The 22,774-nt window shown below is 61.0% G+C and overlaps 3 protein-coding genes across 13 annotated transcripts; 2 read left to right on the top strand and 1 right to left on the bottom strand.

The window, feature by feature from the left end:
- The first annotated feature begins 1,929 nt into the window (after positions 1-1,929).
- CDC42EP5 (CDC42 effector protein 5) lies at positions 1,930-18,277 on the top strand. 8 transcript variants are annotated; one of them, XM_027514675.1, is made up of 6 exons: positions 2,414-3,179; positions 3,406-3,547; positions 4,488-4,556; positions 6,278-6,361; positions 7,069-7,231; positions 7,891-8,423. In XM_027514675.1, the coding sequence occupies exon 6, from the start codon at positions 7,891-7,893 to the stop codon at positions 8,350-8,352; it is 462 nt and encodes a 153-aa protein (XP_027370476.1). In that variant the 5' UTR covers positions 2,414-3,179; positions 3,406-3,547; positions 4,488-4,556; positions 6,278-6,361; positions 7,069-7,231; the 3' UTR covers positions 8,353-8,423. The 8 variants fall into 8 exon arrangements, 7 of the variants coding, with proteins under 7 accessions (XP_027370474.1, XP_027370476.1, XP_027370475.1 ...); XM_027514674.1 differs by lacking the exon at positions 4,488-4,556; XM_027514673.1 differs by lacking the exons at positions 4,488-4,556; positions 6,278-6,361; positions 7,069-7,231 and adding an exon at positions 1,930-2,330 and having other exon boundaries at positions 2,749-3,179.
- Positions 8,642-11,881, top strand: LENG9 (leukocyte receptor cluster member 9). Its single transcript, XM_027514671.1, has one exon. It carries the CDS (start codon positions 9,348-9,350, stop codon positions 10,953-10,955), a length of 1,608 nt encoding a protein of 535 aa, XP_027370472.1. The 5' UTR covers positions 8,642-9,347; the 3' UTR covers positions 10,956-11,881.
- LENG8 (leukocyte receptor cluster member 8) lies at positions 10,990-20,908 on the bottom strand. 4 transcript variants are annotated; one of them, XM_027514670.1, is made up of 16 exons: positions 20,718-20,903; positions 18,985-19,077; positions 18,277-18,451; positions 17,851-17,952; positions 17,194-17,286; positions 16,707-16,959; positions 16,369-16,510; positions 16,051-16,239; positions 15,501-15,779; positions 15,273-15,413; positions 14,845-15,130; positions 14,337-14,438; positions 14,182-14,250; positions 13,953-14,082; positions 13,670-13,877; positions 10,990-12,187 (listed from the first exon to the last, which is right to left on the bottom strand). In XM_027514670.1, exons 2-16 carry the CDS (start codon positions 19,020-19,022, stop codon positions 12,025-12,027), a joined length of 2,370 nt encoding a protein of 789 aa, XP_027370471.1. In that variant the 5' UTR covers positions 19,023-19,077; positions 20,718-20,903; the 3' UTR covers positions 10,990-12,024. The 4 variants fall into 4 exon arrangements, with proteins under 4 accessions (XP_027370471.1, XP_027370470.1, XP_027370468.1 ...); XM_027514669.1 differs by having other exon boundaries at positions 10,990-13,877; positions 16,369-16,507; positions 20,718-20,908; XM_027514667.1 differs by having other exon boundaries at positions 10,990-13,877; positions 20,718-20,902.
- Positions 20,909-22,774: the final 1,866 nt, after the last annotated feature.

The raw sequence follows: 22,774 nt of genomic DNA on the forward strand, positions 1-22,774 counted from the left end.
TCCAAACCAAGCAAAGAAACAAAATGCCTTCTCTGACCCCACCTCTTCCTTGGGATACCCTGTCTCCTTCCCCTTCCTTCCTTGGATTCCGAAATCCTCCTCCCTGTCTCCCTCCCCTCCCCCACAGCAAGCTGGCTCCCACCCACCCAGCCCCCAGGGGCAGTTCTCACTCGGCCACCGGTGGCCTCTGGTTTGTTACCAAATGCAGTGGATTTTTTTTTTTTTTTTAAACTCAGCCTTGGTCTGCTTCTGAGCCTGCAGCGAGGGGACATGTGTGGACACAGACTCCTCATGGTTCCTTCTCTGTGGCTGCTGGGCCTTGGCCCAAGTGCCTCCCCTTTTTATCTCTCAGTGTCACCCTTTGCAGCCACTTCATCTCCGGCCTCTGTTCTTCCCACTTCAATCAGAACCAGCTACATAGTTTTCAGGGTGCGTGGCAAAGGAAGATGCGGGGTCCTTTGTTCAAAAGGATTAATAGTTCAAGATAGAGCAAACCATTAAACAAGTACAGGGCCCTGGTGGGCACGGCACCCCCAGGGACCGTACAGGCGCTCCCCTCTGCTCTGGTGGGGCTGACTGCCCTTCCCTCTGCTCTAGATCAGGGTCTCCGGGGTCTCTTGTTCTCCTGCTCCTCCTCCCAGGCTCTCCAGCTTGGCGGTCGCCCCAGCATCCCCCGGGACCTGCCCTCTGCAGGTCCTTGGGGTAGACAGAATGCACGTCTAAAGACGTCCAGGCACAAATCCCTGGAACCTATGACTAGGTTTGCGTGTGTGCTAAGTCGCTTCAGTCGTGTCCGACTCTTTGCAACCCCATGGACTGTAGCCCGCCAGGCTCCTCTGTCCATTCGATTTCCCAAGTAAGAATACTGGAGTGGGTTGCAATTTCCTCCTCCAGGGGATCTTCCCAACCCAGGAACTGAACCAGGGTCTCCTGTGTCTCCTGCACTGCAGCTGGATTCTTGGGGGGTTTTTAGCTACATTAGGCCTTTGTTGCAGCATGTGGACTTTCTCTAGTTTCTGTGAGTGGGGCTACTGTCTGATTCAGGTGCAAGGGCCTCCCGTTGCAGTGGGTGCTTTTGCAGAGCGCAGGCTCTGGCCCGTGGTCTCCAGCGGTTGCCACGTGAGGGCGCAGTGCCTATGGTTCACAGCCTCTAGAATGCAGGCTCAGTGGTTGTGGCTCCAGGGCTTAGTCGCTCTGCAGCATGTGGGATCTTCTGGGATCAGGGATTGAACCCATGTCCCCTGCATTGGCAGGCGGGTTCATAACCACTGAGCCACTGGGAAGGCACAGACACCTCAGCAGCATGTAACTTGTACTGATTACAGAGTAATGCATTAGATCTAGCCATTACCACGGCTGTTATCCAGGTGGACCTCACGTAATCACGTGAGCCCTAAAAGCAGAGGACCTTCTCTGGCCAGAGGCAGGACAGTGGAGCAGGCTTGCAAGTCAGGGAGTTTGAAGCCTAAGAGGGACTCAGGTGGAGAGACAGGGTGAATGCCGCAGAAGGACGCAGGCAGCCTGCCGCAGCAGACCAGGTGCAGACCAGACCAGGTGGGGGAGTTTGTCTTTTGTTTGCTTGAGGTGATGAGTGTTTTGGAATCAGAGGTGGTGATTGTACGACATTGAGAATATACTAAATCCCTTTATAATGATGCCCTGTAATGTGAATCCAAACATCAACAGAAAATAACTAAAATGCTGTTGTTATTTAAGCATTTATCTTGGGTGACCGCTCTCCCACCCCCACCTTAAACTTTGCCTTGAACGTGAAAGAAAAAAGTATTAGTCGCTCAGTCGTGTCCGCCTCTTTGCGACTCCATGGACCGTAGCCCGCCAAGCTCCTCTCTCCGTGGGATTCTCCAGGCAAGACTACTGGAGTGGGTTGCCGTGCCCTCCTCCAGGGGATCTTCCCAGCTCAGGGATGGAACCCGGGTCTCCTGCATCGCTAGCGGATTCTTTACCATCTGAGCCACCGTCCCAGCCTGTTTCAGCCCATCTCCCTTCTGGACTGTGAAGTGGACTCTCTGCCCCTTCAAGTTCTGACCCTGTTTTTCCCGCTTAATACCCGACCGGGACAAATCAGAAGCTCCCCGTGGCTTCCAACCCCGATCTCTCCAGGCAAACCAGGCTCCACCCGGGGCCTCAGGGCCCTGGGCTCCACCTGGCGGCCGGGCCCGCTCCCTCCGGTCCTCAACCCTGTAAACACGTACCTCTCCCGCTTCGGAAGATTCAAGTCAAGCCACACCTCCTCCTTATCCAGGACCCTCCCTGCTTTTGGCCGCAAAGATGGCTCAGACGGTAAAGCGTCTGTCTGCAAAGTCGGAGATGTGAGTTCGAGCCCTGGGTGGGGAAGATCCCTCTCCAGTATGCTTGCCTGGCATGGAGAATCTCCAAGGACAGAGGAGCCGGGTGGGCCCCAGTCCATGAGAGTCGGACACGACTGAGCGCCTCCTCTTTCTTTCCCTCCTCTCCAGCCCCTCCGTCCCAGCTCACAACCGAGCCGGCCTCCTCCCCGGGGTGGGGCTTTTCCCGCACTCACCCTCTTGGGGATCGTCCTCCCGCCATCCACCCCCCACCCCCAACCCTGAGTCTTCTCGTACCGCTCGGCGGGGAGCCCCAGCGAGGTGACGCCCAGGCCCGGACCTTCAACTCCCCAACGCAGGCAGGGAGCCGCCCTCTGCGGCCACCTCCACCCGCTCCTACCGCCGGTCTCACTGCCTGACCTTGTCGGCTTCTCTCTTCCAGGCCCCACACTCGCTCCCCCAACCGCTGCAATCTGGAAGAAATTACTCTTTCCAAACAGCCAGACTTCCCCACTTGCAGGAAATTCCAGGCTGGCAGGGGAGGGGCCGGGCTGGGGGGCCGCCCCGTCCATCCAATCCCCCACCCCCTCCGCGGTCCTTCCACCCGCACATCCAGTCCCGGCCACTTCCCGCCCCCACACTCAGCCTGGAGGGGCCTCCGCTTTTCCGCCGCGGCTTCTTAGTCCTTAAATCCTAGAGGCCAACTTTTTTGGGGGGTGGGGGGGGGGTCGGGGGAGGGGGATAAGGGAGGCCTGGGAGGGGCCTACTGCCTTAACCCTCTCGGCCCCAGACGGGACTGGGCGGGAACTCTGCGCCCCTCTGGGCTCCCATCATGGCCCCCGAGAGGGGCTGAGGCTTCCGTTCCCGGTGCAGGTAAAGAGGGCACCAGGTGGCAGGGTCTGGAGGCGGGCGTGGGGCTCAGACTCCCGGGGCTGGTGGAGGGGAGGCCGGGGGATGGTCTGGGACCCCCTCGCGTCCTGAGGCCGAGGAGGAACTGAGTCAGGGCTCCCGGGACCCAAGAGAGAAGCAGGGGGCGCTGCGGGCCGGCCGCCCGGGTCGTGAGTGCCCCTCCAGGTTCCGCCTGACGGGCCCTTCGCAGGTGAGATCCCGCCCGAAGGAAGGCGGAGGGAGGCGCGGGCCTGGGACCAGGAGGCGGAGGCGGGCCCCGAACCGAGAGGAGCGGGTCCCGGGCGGAGCCGGAGCCTGAGAGCGCGCGCGTCCGGTTCGGCAAGGACCGCGAGGTAAGGGGATACTGGCGGCCCCGGGCTCCCCAGGCAAGTCCAGAGGGGAGCGGGGCAGACAAACGGCCGAAAGGACGGCGGCCGCTGAAGCCCGGGCCGCAGCCACGTGGCCTCAGGAAGCGCGCTCTGGAGCCCCAGGGGGGTCGGGGTGGGGTCCCGGTCCCCTGTCCCCCTGCGCCGTCCGGGTGCCGCCCGCCTGGTCGCCTCTCCCACGGGGCTGAGAACCAGCCAGGTTGGATGTGGGGTGGGCTGGGGCCCGGAGAGGACGGAGCAGAGCCAGCTGTGCGTCCCCACCCTCCCCCTGCAGCTGGAGCCTCGGCAGGAAAGGGGGGGGCGCGTGGAGGCGGGAGGAGGGGCGCGCGGGTCCAGGGTCGCGGCTCCTGCTCTCTGCCCGGCCCGAGGTCGTCACACACAACAGCTCCTCTGTGCGGAGTTGGCCCCGCCACTGGCTCTTTCCGAGCATGACCTCATTGCATCAGGCACACAAGGGAGATTCGAGCCTTCAATTTCAGGGGACACCGAGGCTCGGAGAAGTGGATGGATGCTCCCCACACCCTCTCCACCCCACCCCAGCCCTCCCCCAGTCACCCCGAGTTCTCAGAACTAGCCAGGAGGAGCGGTGGCTTTCAAAAACAATTTCTAACTCGTTGTTCTTACCTGGAATGGAAAAAAAAAAAAGCAAACAAACAGGGTCAAGGGTGTAGGTCCCTGGCCTTGATATGAAAGCATTATTTATTTTCCCACGGGTCTGCACGCCCTACCCTTTGGGGACCATGAGCGATACAACGTCCTTCCAGCTCCGGAGTTCGTCTGGCTGCGTTCCAGATTCAGGCGGGTTTTGCTGCTGTGTGACCCAGGGCCAGTTACCTCACCTCTCTGTGGCTCAAGCTGTCACCCACATCTCTAAAATGAACATAATAGCAGGGTTCTCCCCTCATAGGGGACTGTTGGGAGGACTACATGAGTTCCTTCATGTGCCTGAAGCACTTAGACCCCTGCCTGGCCCAGGGTAAGTGCTTGGGAAACAATGTCAGCACCATGAGTCCACTCTAGGACAGCCCCTTGCAAATAGGCATTCCGACTTCCCAGTTTTCAGAGGAGCAAACTGAGGTGTGAGGTTGAGAGAGAGAGTTCCGGCTGTGTTTTGTTTTTGTTTTTGTTTTCCTCCTTCTGTCTGCATGGCTTGTGAGAGATCAAAATCTTAAGGAGCTGCTAAGTGTTAGAAAATGCCAGAGCTATCACCCTGTAGGGTGGTGGGAGGACAGGATGAGGGCAAGGTCGGGGGTGGGCAGGGAGAGGAAGCAGAGGTGGAGAGCGGTCCAGGGAGGGCCAATGCATGGGGCAGCTGGCAGCTGAAGCCATAACTCTGGGCTCTGGAGGCCCGCAGAGCTGCTTTGTGACCTCGGGCAAGTCACATACCCTCTCTGAGCATCTGTTTCCTTCTCTGGGACAGGTGAGGATGATCCAAGGTTGAACCCGGAGCACACAGCATTTTCTGTGTGCTGGCTACCGTGCTGAGACTTTCCCTGGGGCAATATCTCACCAATTCTTTTGTTGTTGTTGTTGCACTGGTTGGCTAACAGGGTCTTAGTTCCCTAAACAGGGATTGAACCAGTGCCCTTGGCAGTGAAAGCTCATAGTCCTCACTACCAGACTGCCAGGGAATTCCCCCTCACTATTTCTTGCAAAGAGACTAAGAATTATCCTGTGAGTAACATTCCATTTTTGAGATGAGGAAGTGAGGTCAGAAAGGGTAAGTGATTTGCCCAAAGCAACCCAGCAATGTGCACAGTCAGATCCAAGTCTGGGCAGCTGGCTTTCTGAGTTCTGCTTTTTTTCACCTATAATTCATGGCTCAGTGAGACAGGGGGCACTGCTAGCTCTGAGACAGATTTTTTTTTTTTTTTTTTTTTTAACTGTAGATTGAGATTCATTAATGAGCAGAGGTCAGCGTTGAAAAAGACTAACAGGGAATTCCCTGGTGGTCCAGTGGTTAGGACTCTGGGCTTCCACTGCAGGGGGTGTGGGTTCAATGCCTGGATGGGGAACTAGGGTCCTGCATAGCACGGCCAAAATAATACTATAGATTAGAATCTAAACTATCCAAGTGCCTAGCATGTGCTGAGTAGTCTCATTTCATAAAATGTTTCCCTTATACACTGGGTGGGGTGGGGAAGGAATGGTGATTGTGTTCCAGATTGCAGTAAAATATATTTATTCACCTGGGTGGAGGTTAGGGAATTTTGAGAAGCGCTATAGAGGTGGTCAAGCAAGACTGGTTTTTCAAGAGAAATAAATGTAAAGTGTGTATGTGTGTTTGAGTAGGGGAGTGGACAGCCCTCAGACCACAGCCATCTATAATTATTTCAAATCCTTTGGCTTTAATTTTTCTCCACATAAAAGCTGGTATTTCCCAGGGTGGTTGTTACTAAAAGGACAATGCTTTGCCTGCTTCAGAGGATTTTATGAAATCTAAATTTTGTTCCACAGTTTTGTCTGGGGACACATCTCCCCCCACCCCCAATGCTATCACTATCAATTGACTGGTGGTGTTACAAATATAGTTTTCTCTGAGTGTTTCTGTGTGCCCTACAAGGAAGGTAGTGTTATTTTACCCATTTTCAGATAGAAAACAAGCCAAGCGATCACATCATTTATCTCAGTTCATACAGTTGGCAAAGGGTGGGGCTTCAATTCAAATAGAAAGAATGTTTATTATTATTCCAACAGTGACTGTTAAAACAAAAGTACAAGGTCATCAAGTCCCTCCCAGAAGTTCCGTAAAAACAGCCAAGTTCCAGGATATGGGCAAAGGTTGGTGGGTATATCTATTTACCATCAAGTCATGAAGTCATGAAGTCATGTGGCCATAGGACACCTGGTTTATAGTTCATGTGCTGCCAGACTGGAATTTATGCCATTCTTGCCATGTTTTAACATAGGAAATTTTGCATTATTATTACTGTTACTCTTAGCAAGAAGTAAGGTATTATGCTGCTTGTTTCAAAACCAGATAATTTGAAATTGTAAAACACTGTGTAAAACGCTGTGGGTGTCGGGGGCATGGTCTAAGTGGTAAAGAGCCCACCCACAAATACAGGAGATGCAGGTTTGATCCCTGGGTGGGGAAGATGCCCTGGAGGAGGAAATGGCAACCCACTCCAGTGTTCTTGCCTGGAGAACCCCATGGAGAGAGGAGCCTGGCTGACTGCAGTCCATGGGGTTGTAAAGAGTCAGACACGACTGAGCGTGCATGTGGACACACGCACACACACGTACATGTGCAAGTATACAGATTCCCAGGCCCACCCTAAACCTCCCAAATTAGAATCCTCAGGCCAGCCTACATTATGACTTTTGTGTGTCCCAGGCAAAGCTTTCATGGACATAATTATCTATGTTATAATTATATTTTATGACCGTGTTGGTATAAAGACAAACATAATCCAGACATTTTGAAATAAATCAAAACACAGCGTTCCTCGGCTCAGAAGGGGCTTCTGTACCTTGTGTATTGACAGGGTGGGGGGCTCCCCTCGTCTGAGAGGGTCTCCTCTGCCCTCCTCTGGGCTGTGTGAGCTCTGTGGGCCCGGAAGGTGGTGCCGGAGAGGAAGACCTGCGCCTGTCCCCGCCCTGCGTGAGCTGGCGGCCAGCGGCCTCAGTTAAGGACCGAGGGTCAGAAAGGTAATAATAATAAATTAAAGCGTTTAAAACTGTGTGCGGGCCTCTAGAAGTGTGGCAGGCGCTGGGCACCGTGTCTCTTCCCCTAAAGGACAGGGGCAGCTCTGTCTTAAGGGTGGAATGAGTGATAGTCGCTCAGTCGTGTCCAACTCTTTGTGACCCCATGGACCTTAGCCCGCCAGGCTCCTCTGTCCAGGGAATCTTCTAGGCAAGAGTACTGGAGTGTCTTCTCCAGGGGACTTCCCGACCCAGGGATCGAACTGGGGTCTGCTGTATTGCAGGCAGATTCTTTACCGTCTGAGCCACTAGGGGAGCCCGTCTTCAAGGTGGAGTTTCTGCCGTTTGGGAAGCAGTCTGCAGGTTTGGTGAAGCGTGTTTTGCTGGTTCTCTGCAGTATGAAATCCTCAAACGTTAGTTCGAAGTGCAGTTAACATACAGGCAGACCTAAATTTGAGTCTGAGTTTTTAATCAAGCAGCTATGACTTCGGGCCTCAGTTTACGCAGCTGTAAAATGGAGTAACCCCCGTACCCCCCACCACGGTCGTGCTGTGCGTGTCCGGAGCATCCTTTGCACCGCGGGCTAGGCCAGGGCTGGGAACTCGGCAGGCAGGCCTCGGCAGCGTCCCTGGGGGAGGCCGTGCTAACCCGCCCCTACCCCGCAGATGCCGGTGCTGAAGCAGTTGGGCCCCGCGCAGCCCAAGAAGCGGCCGGAGCGCGGCGCCTTGTCCATCTCCGCGCCTCTCGGCGACTTCCGGCACACGTTGCACGTGGGGCGCGGCGGCGACGCCTTCGGGGACACCTCGTTCCTGAGCCGCCACGGCGGCGGGCCGCCCCCTGAGCCCAGGGCGCCGCCCGCGGGGGCGCCGCGCACCGCGCCGCCGCCCGCCGTGCCGCAGGCCTCGCCGCCCGCCCTCCGCGCGCCCGCGCCCGCCGACCCGCTGCTGTCCTTCCACCTGGATTTGGGCCCCTCCATGCTGGACGCGGTGCTGGGCGTCATGGACGCGGAGCGCCCGGGCGCCGCTGCCGCCAAGCCGGACGTGGACCCCGGCCCCGGGGCGCAGCACCCCCGGGCCCGCTGCCTCGCCAACGCGGACCTCGAGCCGGACGACGTCATCGGCCTGTAGGCACCCCCATTCCCTGCGCTCTTACCGCCCAGCGCCCCACTTCTTTCTACATAAACCGACAAGGTCTGTGTCCCGGGTTTCGTTTGTTCACTTTGCACGTGGAGAGCGGTAACGGGACAGGGTGATGGGGTCCCGGCGCCCCTAAGAGCCAGGTGTGTCGCGGGGGGGTTCTGGTACCCGCCGGGTGGATAGTGGTAGAAATTCGGTGGTCCTGGTGTAATTGGATGCGGCCCCTTTAAGAGGGGCAGTGGCGTGGCTCCCAGGGGCGGAGCCCCCACGTGGTCGCTCCCACTGCACAGTTCTTTCAGCAAAGTGGGCCGCGAGCCGCTGCCGGCCGGACGCGGTTCCGGGCTCGGCCCGACGCTTCCCGGGGGCTGGCCAAGGGCTGTGACCCAGGGAGCTCCACGCCGCCGGTGGATCCCGCCCAGGAGGGCTGCCCTTTACCCCGGGAGCGGCCGCGCAGGAAAAGTGGCCGGGAGGAGGCGTGGCCCCCTAGGAAAGGGACGCCCCGAGGCCGACAGGGGTGCCCGGAATCCGGGCTGAGAAGTTCATGCTGAGCCCTCAGGCGTCCAGTTCTCCCGCGGAGGACGAGGCCCGAGCGGGGCCCGGAGGAGCGTGGCAGCAGTGCAGATCCTTAGCGGGGCGGGGGCAACCAGGTTCTCCGGGGCGCGCGAGTGGCGAGCCGCGCTTGCGAACCCTAGGGGAGCCGAGCGGCGCCTGCGAACCCTAGGGGAGCTGAGCCGCGCTGGCTACGCGCCCGGGAGAGGCGGGGCCACACGCGATGGGGCGTGGGCAGGGGCGAGGCCACAACATAACCCGATCGCCCGCAGGTGTCGGGCTTACCCGGGCTCGGCGCAGGGCGGGCCCACGCGCGGGGTGCTTCCAGGCTGGGCCGGGGCGGGAGCCGCGCCCGTGACGTCACGGCGGGCCGGGCAGGGCTGACCCCGCGAGGAGCGGCCCGTGCCGGGCGAGCGCGCCCGCCGTACGCTACGCCTATGGCGGCGGCTGGAGGGCCGGAGCCGCCCGCGGGGGTCTCGGTTGCAGAACCCGGGCCCTCGCCGGCCTGCCGCTTCTTCCTGGAAGGCCGCTGCCGCTTCGGCGCCCGCTGCCGCCAGCCCCACCCCGGGGCGCCGGCGCTGCCGCAGCCTAGAGGCGAGGCCGAAGACCAGGCCAAAGCCAAGAAGCCGCCGCTGCGCACGGCTGAGGCCGTCATCCAGCGCATCCGCTGGGACCCTCACCTCAACCCGGCCGACTTCTCCGTGGGCTACGTCGACCGCTTCCTGGGCGTGCGCGAGGAGCCCTTCCTTTCCTTCTGCTGGGACGAGCCGCTAGCGGCGCTCGCGCCGGGTGTTCTGGCCGTGCCGCAGCACCGGGTGCGCTACTTCCGCTTCCGCGGCCGCCTGGTATGGGACCGCGCCTCGCGCACCGACCTCGTCTTTGGCTCCGGCTTGGCGGCTGGCCGTGGGCCCACCATCCTGGACGCGCTCCACGGCGAGGACGCGCACGGACCCGGAGGCGAGAGCGACGGCGTGAACGCGCACCGGCCCGGGGACGTGCACGACGGTGGGGACCGGAGCGGGGACGCGCACGGGAACGGGGAGGCGAGTGACGGCGAGGATGCCAACTCAGTCGGAGATGCGCTCGGAGGTGAGGATACGGACGGGACCGGAGGCGCACTGGACAGCGTAGCTGCCACCCGCCTTGGCACGGACGCAGGGGGGCCGGTACAGCCAGCCCAGACGCGACTCCGGGCAGCTTTGGCCTCGGATGGGGGAAGCCCCGAAGCTGGGCGCCTGACGCTGGCAGGCGTATTAGCGAGGACCCAGGAGTGGGAGTCGGCGGACTCTGGAGGCCAAGCTTGCCCGTGGATGGCGCCAGGAGGGGCGCTGAAGCCAGCTGCTGCCGCCGCCGCCGCCGCCAGGGCCATGCAGACCCGTGGCGGGAAGCCCCCGGAAAGCTTCTCTGAGATGGGAACGGAGTGGGGTCCCGGGATCTGGCCTGTGGACCGAGGAGCGACCGCGGCTGTGGGCCCTCGCCAGCCCCGCCCCACGCACTTTGTGGCGCTCATGGTGACGGAGCCTGAGCTGCGGGCCGAGGTGGCCAAGGTCCAGGAAGACCTGGTACGAGGCGCACCAGCTTGCGCGGCCTTCACGGTGCCGGCTGAAGCCCTCCACCTGACCCTGGCCCTGCTGAGGCTGGCGGGCCCCGGGGAGGTAGCGGCGGCCGTCACCGCGCTCAGACACGCGCTCTCTGACCCCAGGCTTGAGGTCCCTCTGAGGCTGAGGTTCGGTCGCCTGGTGTGCCTGGGCTCCCACGTGCTCTGCGCTCCCCCGTCCCCACCCCTGGAGAGCCTGGCCCAGAGGCTGAGCCAGAGGCTGGAGGCCGAGGGGCTGAGGGTGTTGCAGCCTCTCGGGGGGATACGCCCCCACCTCACCCTGGCCAAGGTGCCCCAGGGCGCCCAAGTCTGCCTTCCCGAGGTCAGCCCGCGGCAGGAGCTGGGGAGCCAGCCCCTGGGGACACTCTGGCTGTGCCGCGTGGGCAGGGCCGGGGGCACCTACCAGGCCCTGGCCGAGCTCCCCCTGGGAGGTCAACCCCAGAAATAAGGGCCGGGCCCCAGACAAGGACAAAGCGCACACGTGGCTTTTCTCTCTCTCTCTTTAATTTTGGTTTCTCTCAAGCTTCCAAGTGGTGCTCAGTGCTCCAAGGAAAAGAATGAAGGAAGGAAAGGGGAGGGGAGAGGGGGGAGAGGGGAGGCAGAGGAGGACATCTGCAAGAGAAGCAGCCTGACAGTCCAGCTGTTTGCAACTCATCGCACCCTCCAGTTACATGGCAGAAGAGGGAGGGAGACGGAAAAGAAAAGGGGAGGAAGAAAAATAACTTAAATAAACACACACAAAAAGAAAAGAGAAGGAAACATGACGTGAGCTGGTGATCCATGAGGCAGGGAGGGAGGGTAACCGCTTTACCTGTGCTGAACCGAGGGAAGAGTGCGAGGAGGGGGAGGACGGGGCAGGGGAGACACGGGGGAGGGGGACACGGAGACAACTCAATACAACTGCAGACGAGGCGGCCCGGCCGGCGAGGTCCCGCGGCGGCCTCCGGAGTCCTCAGTGTGGCGGCGGCGTGGCGGGTGGCGGCGGCGACGGTGGCTTCTGGGCTCGGGGGCCGAGGGCAGGGCACAGTCTCTAGGCGGCTCCCCTCGCCCCAAACACTGAGGCCCCGGAGGGCTGGCAACAAGAGTCTGTGGAGCGGCAGGCGGGCGGCGGGCAGCGGGCATGCCCCCACCGCAGGCGGGCGCGGGCGGAGCGGCCTGTCTTCTTGCCCTGCCCCCCGGCATGGGACGGGCCAGGGTGCTGGGTCGGTACCGGAGTACGAGCTCGAGAGAGAGAGAGAAAAAACACTGAGACAGCATTAGTGGAGGGCCAGACGGACAGACCAGCCTACAGACCGCGCCCCCAGCCCTCCGCTGTCCCCACTCCTTCCCTAGCCCGACCCTCTGAGGCCAAAAATAAAAATGTAGAAAAATCTCTGTACAGACTCCCCGGTGGGAAAACGGGGGCAGGGACGAGGGCTCTTCCTGGAGCCCTCTCCCCACGAATTAATTTACATCCCAAGTCCATGGCTCAAAGACAAGATCTGCAACCCGGCCCCCCGCCCCCACGGCGCTGGTGCTCAGAAGGCTGGCAGCTGCGCCAGGCTGAGGCGGCAGTCGATGCTGGAGTTGTCCGGGCCCGTGTAGGCCAGGCCCAGGGGCTCCAAGAAGGCCCGGCAGGCGGCCTCGCCCTCGAAGGCCAGCTCGGCCTGCAGGTAGGAGACGGGCAGCGCTGGGCGGAAGCTACGGAGACAAGAGGAGAAGGTGATGAGGCGGCAGTGGACGCGGGAAGGCCCCCTGGGCTGGGAGGGGGCGCCCCCGTTCGGGCGCCAGAGAGGTTTCCTCAGCGCGTTAGCTGCCAGCCTGTTCCCACCCGCAGCCTCCCCACCTCAGCGGCTCGGGGGGGCCCGGGGTGGGGTCGGGGCCCCAGCCCCGGCTGCGCCCCCCCTCGCCCTCACTTACCTGAGCGGGGGACAGGAGGAGGGGATGGGAGGGAAGGGCCAGCTGGCTCCTCTGCTGGCTGGGGGCCTGCGCAGACCCTCACAAGAGGGCCCACCGCGGCCGGGGGGGCGGGGAGGCAGGGGTCGATGCGAAGGGCAGGGGTCGATGTGAGGGGCTGGGACTGACCCTATCTGGGGACCACCCCTCCTGCTTGCCTCACCCTGGTCAGAGGAGGCTGAGCACCCAGCTAAGAGGTGGTGGGCCGGTGCCAGCCAGCAGCTCTGTGCGCCCTCCCAGCAGTGGGCCCACCCAGCTGTATGCACCCAGGAGCAAGGCTCCAGGGCCACGGCCGCTGGGCGTGCACTAGTGGGGACACGGGACCCCTCCCGCCTCGAACCCTGGCCGTCTGCGGGACTGGCCCTGGGACAGGAGGCGGTCTCTGCCAAAGACGTGGGCCCCTTCAGACACAGGCCCCTTGGTGCTCTGGGCAGGCAGCAGCCCACGCCCTGCCTGGTCTGCTGAGTCTGGCCCACTGCCTGTCTTTCCGCGGCCCCACCCTCTACCTCACCCTTAAACGTTCTTACCCCACACTGAAGCCCACAAGGAGCCTCCTAACCTTCAGTGGGTGTTCATCCCCACCCAGACTGCGCCCCGTGGCTCCCAAGGCCCTTGGGACCTCTGAGCAGGGCTTGGCAGCCTGTCACCTCAGGAGGTGGCCCTGCTGGGGGTGACCTGGGCACCGCTCAACACTCAGTGCATCCCTGGCCTCCAGCCCTAGAAGCCGGGACAACCCCGGCTGTGACAAAAAAAGGGGTGTCCTGAGCCCACCTGGGGCGCCTCCCTCCTAACAGATGTGAGCACACCGTTGCCCAGGGCAGAGGGCACCCTCTTTGGGGGCCGTCCGGCGTCGCTTGCCCATGACACCTGGCCGTAAACTCATCTGAGCTCTCAGGAGGGCACAAGGCCCGGTTGCTGAGCCTACAGCTACTGAGGGCGGGGCCGGCTCTGCAGGCTGCCCCACGGGGCGCTCAGCCTCTGGGGGGACTCGGCCTCAGGAGGGTCAGGGAGGCAGGAGGCCTTGGAGGAAGGGGGCCTGGACAAGAGGATGATGTGGGGGGTCCAGGCTGCCGAGAGCAGAGAGCAGCAGGGGGGGAGAGGTGGCTGTGCAGAAGGGGGCGGGTCCAGAAGAGGGCGGAGCACACAGGTAGGGGGAGGAGACAGGGCGCCCTCGGCCAGGGCGGGGCACAGGGGCGGAGGGCCAGGGCAGAGCTCAGCTTTACATACGTTTTGATCATTGCCTTGAGCGCAGCCTTGCGCTCCCGGTCTGCAAACTTGTCCACGAGGTAGCCAGACATGCAGGGCGCGTGAGAGTAGAGCCGGAAAAAGCGGTGGTAGTTGCCCAGAGCCCAGGCGGCCCTGAGCGCCAGGGCGTGGGCCACGCAAGGGTCCGCCTTCAGCTCCCGAGTCAGGTATGCCAGCTCCGTGGTGATGTCTGCGGCCAGAGACTCGGGGTCAGGGGGCTTGAGGGGCCGCATTGGGAGCCCGGGGCCGCGGTCCTGCGCCTCACCTCCCGAGTTCTTGGTGAAGATGTAATAGAGGATCCGGTAGGCGGTAAACTCGCCCACGTTGCCCGGCAGGTTCTCGGCGTACAGCGACTTGAGCTGCGTCTGGCACTGGTTGAACTCTTCGTGGTCCCCCTGGAGGGCACAGCGTGAGGGGGCAGAGTGAGCCCCACACGGCTGGATAGGGGGACGGCTGAAAGCCCGGGGTGAGGTGGGGCCCTGCCCGCCCCTCACCTTCTCCAAAGCGATGCGCGCATGGGTCTCGTATACCTCCACCGTGAACTCGGTGCGCACACCCTGCACCTGATGGCAGGAGAGCGGACGTCAGGGCAGAGCCGGCATCACCCCATCGGCCCCCTCCCCGACCCCCTCCCCGGCCCCCACCTCACCGTGAGGTCCTGCCGGATGGACTTCATCTGCTCGCAGGCAAAGGCGTAGTCCTGCTTCTCCTTCCAGTGGGACTTGACCATGCACAGCGACTTCTTCAGAACCTGGGGCAGGTGAAGTAAGGCTCAGTGTGACCTGGGCAGGACCAGTCGGAAGGGCTAAAATCTGCTAGGGGCCCACGGACCCGAGTCCCAAAGTGGGGGCTCAACGTCAGACCCTCAGTGCGTGTCAACATTAGAAACGAGCACTGCCAACACTAAGAGCGCACTCCTGGCCTCAGCCTCCCGCACCTGTGCGCCCAGCTCGGGCCTCGGGGACGCACCAGGTCTCGTAGGCACCGGCCTCCTCAGTAGGGATGGAGGCACCGAGGCCGCCCCGCCTCCCGGACTCGTCTCCCGAGTGCAAGCTCCGGGTCAGCACCCCTGGGTGTGGCAGCTCCCTGCTCATCACCGCCCATCCCTGGCCTGGCCTCCCGGGCACGGAGGCGCTGCCCTCGCGCTGGGCACTCACCGGTACAGGGCGCACCGTGGACGGGTCAGGAGCACAGGTGAGGCGCAGGTAGTGCTTGGTGACATCCAGGCAGGTGCCCACGATCTGCAGCTCCTGCCAGTCAGGGTCGGCTGCACCGCCCTCCAGGCTGCCCACCTGCAGCACCAGGGGCTCCAGGCGCAGGCGGCGCGAGTGTCCGTGCTGGAAGCGCGCCGCCCGCTTCTGCTTCTTCAGCTCGCGCTCTGGCTCCTCACACTCCAGGGCTGCCATCTTCTTGCGGCTGCGCTTGGTGGGCGCCAGGTCGTGCCTGGGGGAGGGGGTGGGGGGGCGTCGGGGTACGGGGTGAGGGGCATGGCATTGCCCTCTCAGACGCTCCCCAGAGACACCAACCGCCCTCTTCCTCCCAGGACCCCCAAACCAGCCCCTCCCGCCGTCAGCTCAAGGCTCACCTCTTGCCCCGCTGTGCCCGACCCCGGCCCCGGTCCATGTGGGCTCCCCTGCCTCCCCGGCCCTTCGGGGGTGGGTTCCTGCGGCCCACAGGGTGACACTCGTTGCCTGAGCAGGAACTCTCGGAATCCGAGTGTGAGTCGCTGCCGGAGGGAGGGGCGGGAAGGTAAGGCCTGGCCTGGTCCCTGTGGGGCCTCCCCTCCCTGTCGCCCGCCTGGGGACCCCGGCACCTGCGGCGGAAGTGGCGGGTGGGGGAGCGGGAGGAGGAGCGGGAGCGGGAGTCGGTGCTGGAGGAGGAGCTGTGGTCCTTCATGAAGACGTTGCGGTTGCCGAACTTGGCGAAGCTGCTGCCTCGGGCTCGGCCAGCGCCCCCAGCCCCCGGCGTCCCTCGCTGGGACTGGGCACCCCCACCCCTGGTCGCGGAGGCTGCCCCCCTGGGAGGATGGAGGGTGCTGGGCGCCTCCCACCGCTTCTTCTTGGGGCTCTCAGCCACAGGCTCCCGAGTCAGCCTGAGAACATGGCAGGGCAGAGCATTACAGTCTGGCGCCTCCCGTTCCCTGCCCTGTGCCTTCAGGAGAAAGGACACCTCCCCAGGCATCACACGCAGCTAACAAGGTACAGAAAGGGGAGGTGCTCCGGGCCGCTGAATAACATGCCCCCCAGCTCGCATGCCCCGGAATTCCAGCCCAGCCAACTCCCGCTCCAGGACCCAACCCTCCTGCCCACTTCTCTGCAGGGCTCCCTTCAGCCCCAGGCCCCCTGTGTCTTCCCCCGACTCACCCGGGCAGGGGCTCGCGGCTCCAGTCGATGGTGTAGGCCGAGCCGTCCTGCAGCCGCGCCTGCAGCACCTCCTTGAGCAGCTTCTCTGTGCGGTCCTTGTCCTCCTCCGACTCACAGGCCGTGAAGCAGCGTTCCACGTACTCCTTCATGTCCTGTGGCCAGTCGTCCGGCTTCCCAGATAGGTTCCCCCTGGCGGAGGGCGGGCGTGTACAGCTGGTTGGGAAGCAGCCCCCACACCCGGGCCAGGACCCTCGTCAGCCCTCCTTGTAACACCCAGGGAGGGAGGGTCTACTTTCTCAGGGATGGGTGGGCACTCACCTGTGGTTCTGGACTTTCTCGGAGTTGGGCTGGGGGCCAAAGCCGCTGTGCTGGCCCTCCGTGGTGGAACTGAAGTTCTGGTTTGTGACAGGAAAGGGCCGTTTCTGGATGTTGAACTTGAGTCCCCCAGTCCCAGGGGCTGCTGTGAGGGCGTGAAAAGCTGGGGTCAGCTGGCCCCACCCCTCAGAACCGGACACCTGAGCTGGGAATCCCGCCTCCTTCCCGAGCAGCCACACCCACAGCCTGGGTGGTCCCAACATGGGAAGCCAGGTCAGGGTGCAGGGTGCCCAAGAGAGGACCCTGCCCCGTGCCCCCACTCCCCACCCCAAGGCGCTCACGCTTCATGCGATTCCACAGCTGCTGGCCCTTCTTGGGCTTGACGGGCTCAGGGTAGGTGTGCTGCCCGTAGGCCTGGCCTGATGCGGGTCCTGCCTGGCTGTGCTGGGTGGCGGGGGCTGTCCCAGGCTGGGGGCCGCTGCTCAGAGGATGGGTCCCGTGCTGGGGGTTGGCAGGCTGCGGGGGCTGGGCCGCGGGCAGCTGCTGAGGGGGCGCCTGGTAGGGCATGCCTTCGTCCATGCCCGGGACGGGGGGCTATGGGAGAAACGGGCGCTGAGGGTGGAGCAGGCGCTCCAGGCCGGCCCTCGCTCCAGTTTTCACCATCGCATCCTACAGCGTGCAGCTCTCCCCACCCCGACCTCAGAGCGACCCTCGGGTGCAGACTTAGCTACCACAGCCACCCTGCTGACCGCCAGGGGGCTCGGGCTCCTCCTTACCTCCCGCCATACCCCTGCCTGGATGGGCTGCAGGGATGGGCATGGGCATTACCTGGTTCAGAGGCCCTTGGTGCTGGGGCGCGGCTGAGCCGTAGGAGCTGGCCATGCCGTACTGGGAGGGGGAACCGTAGCTCTGGTACACGCTCTGCCGGGGGCAAGGAAGGAAGGGGTCAGCCGCAGGCCCATTCCTTCCAGGGCGGGGGGCCTGGCCCTGCTCTCTCCCAGTCCTCAGAGGCAATCCGCCACTGACCTCTCACCCCTCCCCTCTCCACAGCATAAATGCACCAAACTGGCTCATGCTACAGGTCACAAGATGAAAACCTCCCTCTGTCCCACGTTTCACCGTGTTCAACAGCCATCTACTGAGCGCTACCCCGTCTAAACACAACAGAACAACTGCACACACAGAAACCCAGTTCTGATGAAATCAGCTGCAGGCACCTAACACTCCCCCCAGTGAGTGAAGAAAGAAGGCCAAGCAAAGAAGCCGAGTGGCAGGCAGGGTGGGCGGCAGGCCTGCCACTCCAAGGAAGCCTGTTCCGGGTAGCCCTCTGCAAGGAGCGCAGGGACAAGAGGGCAGGGAGTAGGGAGCAAGAGTGGGCCTGGGGTGCGCCGAGGAAGGCCGCAAGCCGGGGAGGGTCTTCCTGCAGCCGCCCCTGCTGTGGTCAGTCCATCAGCTGCCCTGGAGCTCGCCCCGCGGGGCACTCACCACGGGGTAGTAGTAGCTGTAAGGGTAGGTGTAGTTGTACTGCTGGTACCACTGGTAGTACTGCTGCTGCTGCAGGGCCGAGGCCTCTGCCTGCGACACGTACTGTGGGCAGAGGGTGGCAGGCCTGAGCGCTGCAGGCGGGAGCCCCATTTCCCAGGAGTTAACTTCTCAGGGACGGAGCCGGGGCTGCACCTCTCCACGGAGACCACCCCCTCTGCCATCCCACCCAGGCACCTCTCCCTCCTTAGGCTGGACTCCCCACGGTGAGGACCATATAGCCCTAGACTCCTCGAGAAGACAGACCGGGCATCCCCACTCAAGGGCTCCAGGAGCATCTTCAGAACGCCCTGCCCTGGTGATCCCAGAGGACACCACTGTGCTCCCCGCCCCGCTCAGGGTTCCCAGTCCCGCAGGGACTTCTCTCACTTGTGCACCGGCCACAGGCCCGTTGCTGCTAGCCTTGGCGGAGCTGCCGGCGGCTCCTGCTTTGCTGATGCTGGCCAGGGCCTGGCGGGCCTTCTCCCACTCTGGATTCTCGTGCATGGGAGTCTCCATGCCGTTCTCTCTGCCTGCCCCGGCCACCATACTGTACTGAGAGGACCTGCAGGAAGAGCACGTGGAGTCAGCCCCCGCTCCCATCACAGACGGTGGGCAGGATGGAGGCCAGCAAACGACAGGGCTGGAATCCTACAGCCTCAGCGTCTAACCTGAGGCGTGCTGACAGTTCCTGCTCACAGCTCTCCGTGAGCCGTGAACGCCACTGCCTACCTAAGGTGCTTCACCAGACGCCTGCTACATACAGCTGTTAAAAGTCAAACAAGAAGATGCCCAGTATCCACAGAACTTAAAACCTGGGGCCGAGCAGGCCTAAATGTTTTAGGAATCCACAAATTCTGTCTGATGCCACTTCAGTCAGAAAGTTAATCACCACACTGTTTTGGAAAAAATAAGGAACTAAAAAAAAAATAAAATAAATTGAGTATGAAGCCCACACAAGCCTCACCCCCAGCCCAAGCACAGGGACGATCGCATCATGACCCCCATGCTGAGTGAGGGCCCACCCAGAGCCCAACACTGGGCCTTGCTTCCTCTCACCACCCCCCACCCCCATGCCATCCCTCCAGCCCCACTAACCAATCTGTGCTGCGCTGATCACCCACGTTGGCCGCCATCTGCACCCTGGGGTGTAAGGGGTGGACCTCGGGAGCCAGAATGCTTTTTCACTGACTGTAAGGCAAAAAACGAATTAGGGAGAATCAAGAAGGAGCAAGAAACATGTCACAAACCAGCGAAGGGAAGCAGATGACTCACAAGAAGCCAGAGAAGGAAGGAGCCAATGGGGTAAACAGCCTGAAGAGAATAAATAAATAAATGGGCTACAGTCTCAGGGAAAGACCCTGGCTGCCCCCTGCAGCACTCTAGATGGAAAATGAAGGATTTGAAAGCAAAAAAGTTGAAAGGAATTTCCCAAAGAGAAAAAGAAGGATCTGAAACCCAAATGAAGAAAGGGAAAGGTTCAAGGGAAACCCTGAGACAGATCGGAGGAGGGGCAGAGGGTGGCTGGGGGGACCTCAGGCAAGGGGTAGGGAGGAAGCGCTAATGAACAAGGTCTGAGTGAAGCTTAAGGCTGGGAGGCTGGGAAAGACTTCTGAAAGAAAGCCTGTAAAGAGGGACGTGTTTGAAGGAGTCTTGAGAGAAGAGAAAACACTGGAGAATGGAGAAACCTGGGAGGAAATGAGGATTTCCAGAAGTTACTCCTTGAGCCAGAAGGCGGCAAAGAGAAGAGCCCTGAAGTAAAGAAAGGAGTTCTTAGAAAACTTAGACTAATTTCCGGAAGGTCCCCTAAGGACAGAGAAAACTCTTATACGGGAGGTTCCTAAAAATAGCAATAGGTCCGAGAGAAGAGGCATCAAATCCTCTTGGCTGGGGGTCTGGACAGAAAGTTTTGCGGGTGCCTGAAAAGACCCCTAATATCGTTAGGGACTTAAGAGCGGGAGGGAGAGGACTGCAAGAAAGTGAAGGAGGGCCCTGGGGGCGAAGACTGGGTGGGAGGGACCCGGACTCGAGGGGATAACTGAGAAGGATGAGTGTGTCCAAAAGCCTGATCCGCTGGGGAACCCAGAAGTCCTACAAGTGGGGAGACAGGAACAGGAGTCTAGAGCCGGGAAAAGTCCTAAAGAAGAATGGGCCTCAGAGAAGAGAAGGAACGGGAGTGAGCGAAAGGGTGGGGAGCGTGGAGACCGGCGGTCCCGAGAGGTAGGGGCATTGAGGGGGAACCCAGGACAGCAAGACTTAGGGTAAGGTCTGGTGCAACTCGGGAGGGAGGTTTCCGGGCAGGTCTGAAGGGGAGGAAGGAGACGCGGATGCGAGTGGGGCACCTGGCCGTCCCGCAAGCCCAGGGAAAGCAAACGAGGACGCCGGACGGAGGAACAGCCTGCCCGGATCCCGATCCCAGCCATCGGCCCCGGAGACACCGCCCCGGCCGCCCCTGCGCACCACGTCCCGGGGAGCGGGGCGAGGCGGCGAAGAAGAGCAAGGGGGCCCGTCGCCTGGGGCAACGCGGTCCTCCTGTGGAACCGCCGCGTCAATGGGAGTTGAAGAAAGGGGTGCTCGGGGCCCAGGAATTCCGAGCGCGGGGGGGAGGGGGGTGCGGCGCCCAATGGCGCAGGCGCGACGGTGCGCGGCCGCCCGCCCCGCTCCCCGCGCGCAGGCGCACTGGTCCGCGTCCCCGCCACACCCTGTCGTCGCTCGCGCGCGGCGTCCGTTGATGCGACGACCGCCAAGGCCTCGGGGGCCGCGGGGCGGAAGGCCAGAAGGAAACGCCGTCTCCGTCCGCCCGCCCGGCCACCCCTGCTCGCCATACCCACCTCGGCCGTACGACCCCGGGACTCGTCAGCGGAGGTTCCAGGCGACGGCAACAGGGCTCCGCGACTGCTCTTGACCCGGCTGGCTCCTGTCTTTAAGTTTCGACGTCCGGACCGCGGCGTCTTGACGTCACGCCGATGCTTCGCCCCGCCTCCCGTCACCGCGGACAGCCAATAGACGCCGCGAACTTGCTTAGAACCCGCCCTCCTGTGACGCAACCACGGGGGTGGGCGTTTTAAGACAAGGCGGAAACTGGACTGTGGACGGTGGCCCTGAGGGGACACACTCGGTAGAGCGCTCGGGCCCTGCGCCTTTCCAGGCATCCTTGTTTTGGCCCAGCTGATGGCAGCCATTATTATTTATAGGTATAAATCAGTGTGCTGAGTAGTTCTGAGAGTCCCCACCGTGCAGTGATGTGGGACGATGGACCCAAAGAAGGCCTGAGAACAGCCTCTGGCCGGAAAGGGGAACTTCTCTAGGAAATGAAACTGGAAGTGTGCAAACACACAGGGGCGGGAAGCAGGCGTACCTTGGGAATTGCGGGGTGGCTCTGGTGGAACAGAAGTGAGGGGTCCTGGCGTCAAGAGATAGGTCTATGGATGTTTGCAGGTAGCAGGTTCTGAAAGGCCATCCTGGTCCGGCAGAAGAATTGGGACCCTCCTGTTTAAAAAAGGGCTTCCCCGGTGGCGCTAGTGGTAAAGAGCCTGCCGGCCAACACAGAAGACACAAGAGACACAGGTTTGATTCCTGGAGGAAGGCATGGCAACCCACTACAGTATTCTTGCCTGGAGAATCCCATGGACAGAGGACTCTAGACAGCTGTAGTCCATAGTAGACTGTTTCAAAGAGTCGGACACGACTGAAACGACTTGACACACACACGCACAATTTAAAAAGGCCTGTCTGTAGATTCCTTGCAAGTAATCTTTTCAGTAATCCTGTTCCCACCCACAATTCTGAATGATAGAATTATCCACTGCAGTTCACTGGCGGGTCACTGTGGTTGCAGTAGGTGGTATTTAAGAAGCAGCAATTTCTTTCCGATTTTCTGTTATTAAAAACTTTTGCTGATAATGCGTGTCATTTTGTTAGTATTAGCACAGTTGATCTTTTTTTTTCATCCCTTCACTTTTTAAATTAAACTCTTCGTTTTAGAGCAATTTTAGGCTTACAGTAATGTTGCAAAGATAATTCAGAGTCCTGCCTACCCTACACCCAGTTTCCATGCAACACTGTAGTATGTTTGTTAAAACTAAGACACCAACGTTGGCACAATATTGTTAACGCAGACTTTGTTTGAATTTCACCACTTTGCCCAGAAAATGAAAATAGATTTAACTTTTGTTAAAGTTAGACCAAAATGGGTTTTTTTCCTTGATTAGGACTGTAGCCTGCCAGGCTCCTCTGTCCATGGAATTCTCCAGGCACAAATACTGAAGTGAGTAGCCATTCCCTTCTCCAGGGGGGCTGGAATCTGGGTCTCCTGCATTACAGGGAGTCTCTTAGGCATCAGAGTCACCAGGCTTCCCAGTTAATGATGACTCCCAGAAAATCAGGCAGCATGAATCTCAAAGTACTCTGTGAATGTCCAACACATCCAGCGGCATCGGCTTCTGAACACAGACTCAGAGGCACTAGAGGGCAGCATTTGAGAGCAAAGCAGCTAGAAGAGCCTCCAGGCCAACCCCTCAACAGGGCACCGAACAGCTCAGTCGTGAGAGTGACCTGTGGGTTGCCTCGGTGTCCCTCTTTGGAAACCATGGTCCATTTCTCTTTGCCAGCTTCAGGCCCACACATCAAGGGCTTTCTTGAACATTTCTTGCAGCACTCAAGATGGAAATGATTAGCAAACATGGAGCAGTCCCCCCATGGCAGGCCCCACATTGGGCATCTGGTGCTTTGGGCCAAGAGGCCTTGACCTAAAACCCTTGGGGCTTTTTTCAAGAGAGAACATTTGGTTTATTTTCCACAGAGGACATAACCCTTAGTACTCAGCATCAGGAGTAACCCCATCAGTGTTCCCACAGAGACACAGATGGACATTCACAACAGACAGGCA

The sequence above is a fragment of the Bos indicus x Bos taurus genome, chromosome 18 (genome assembly GCF_003369695.1).
Source record: "Bos indicus x Bos taurus breed Angus x Brahman F1 hybrid chromosome 18, Bos_hybrid_MaternalHap_v2.0, whole genome shotgun sequence".
NCBI lineage: Eukaryota > Metazoa > Chordata > Mammalia > Artiodactyla > Bovidae > Bos > Bos indicus x Bos taurus.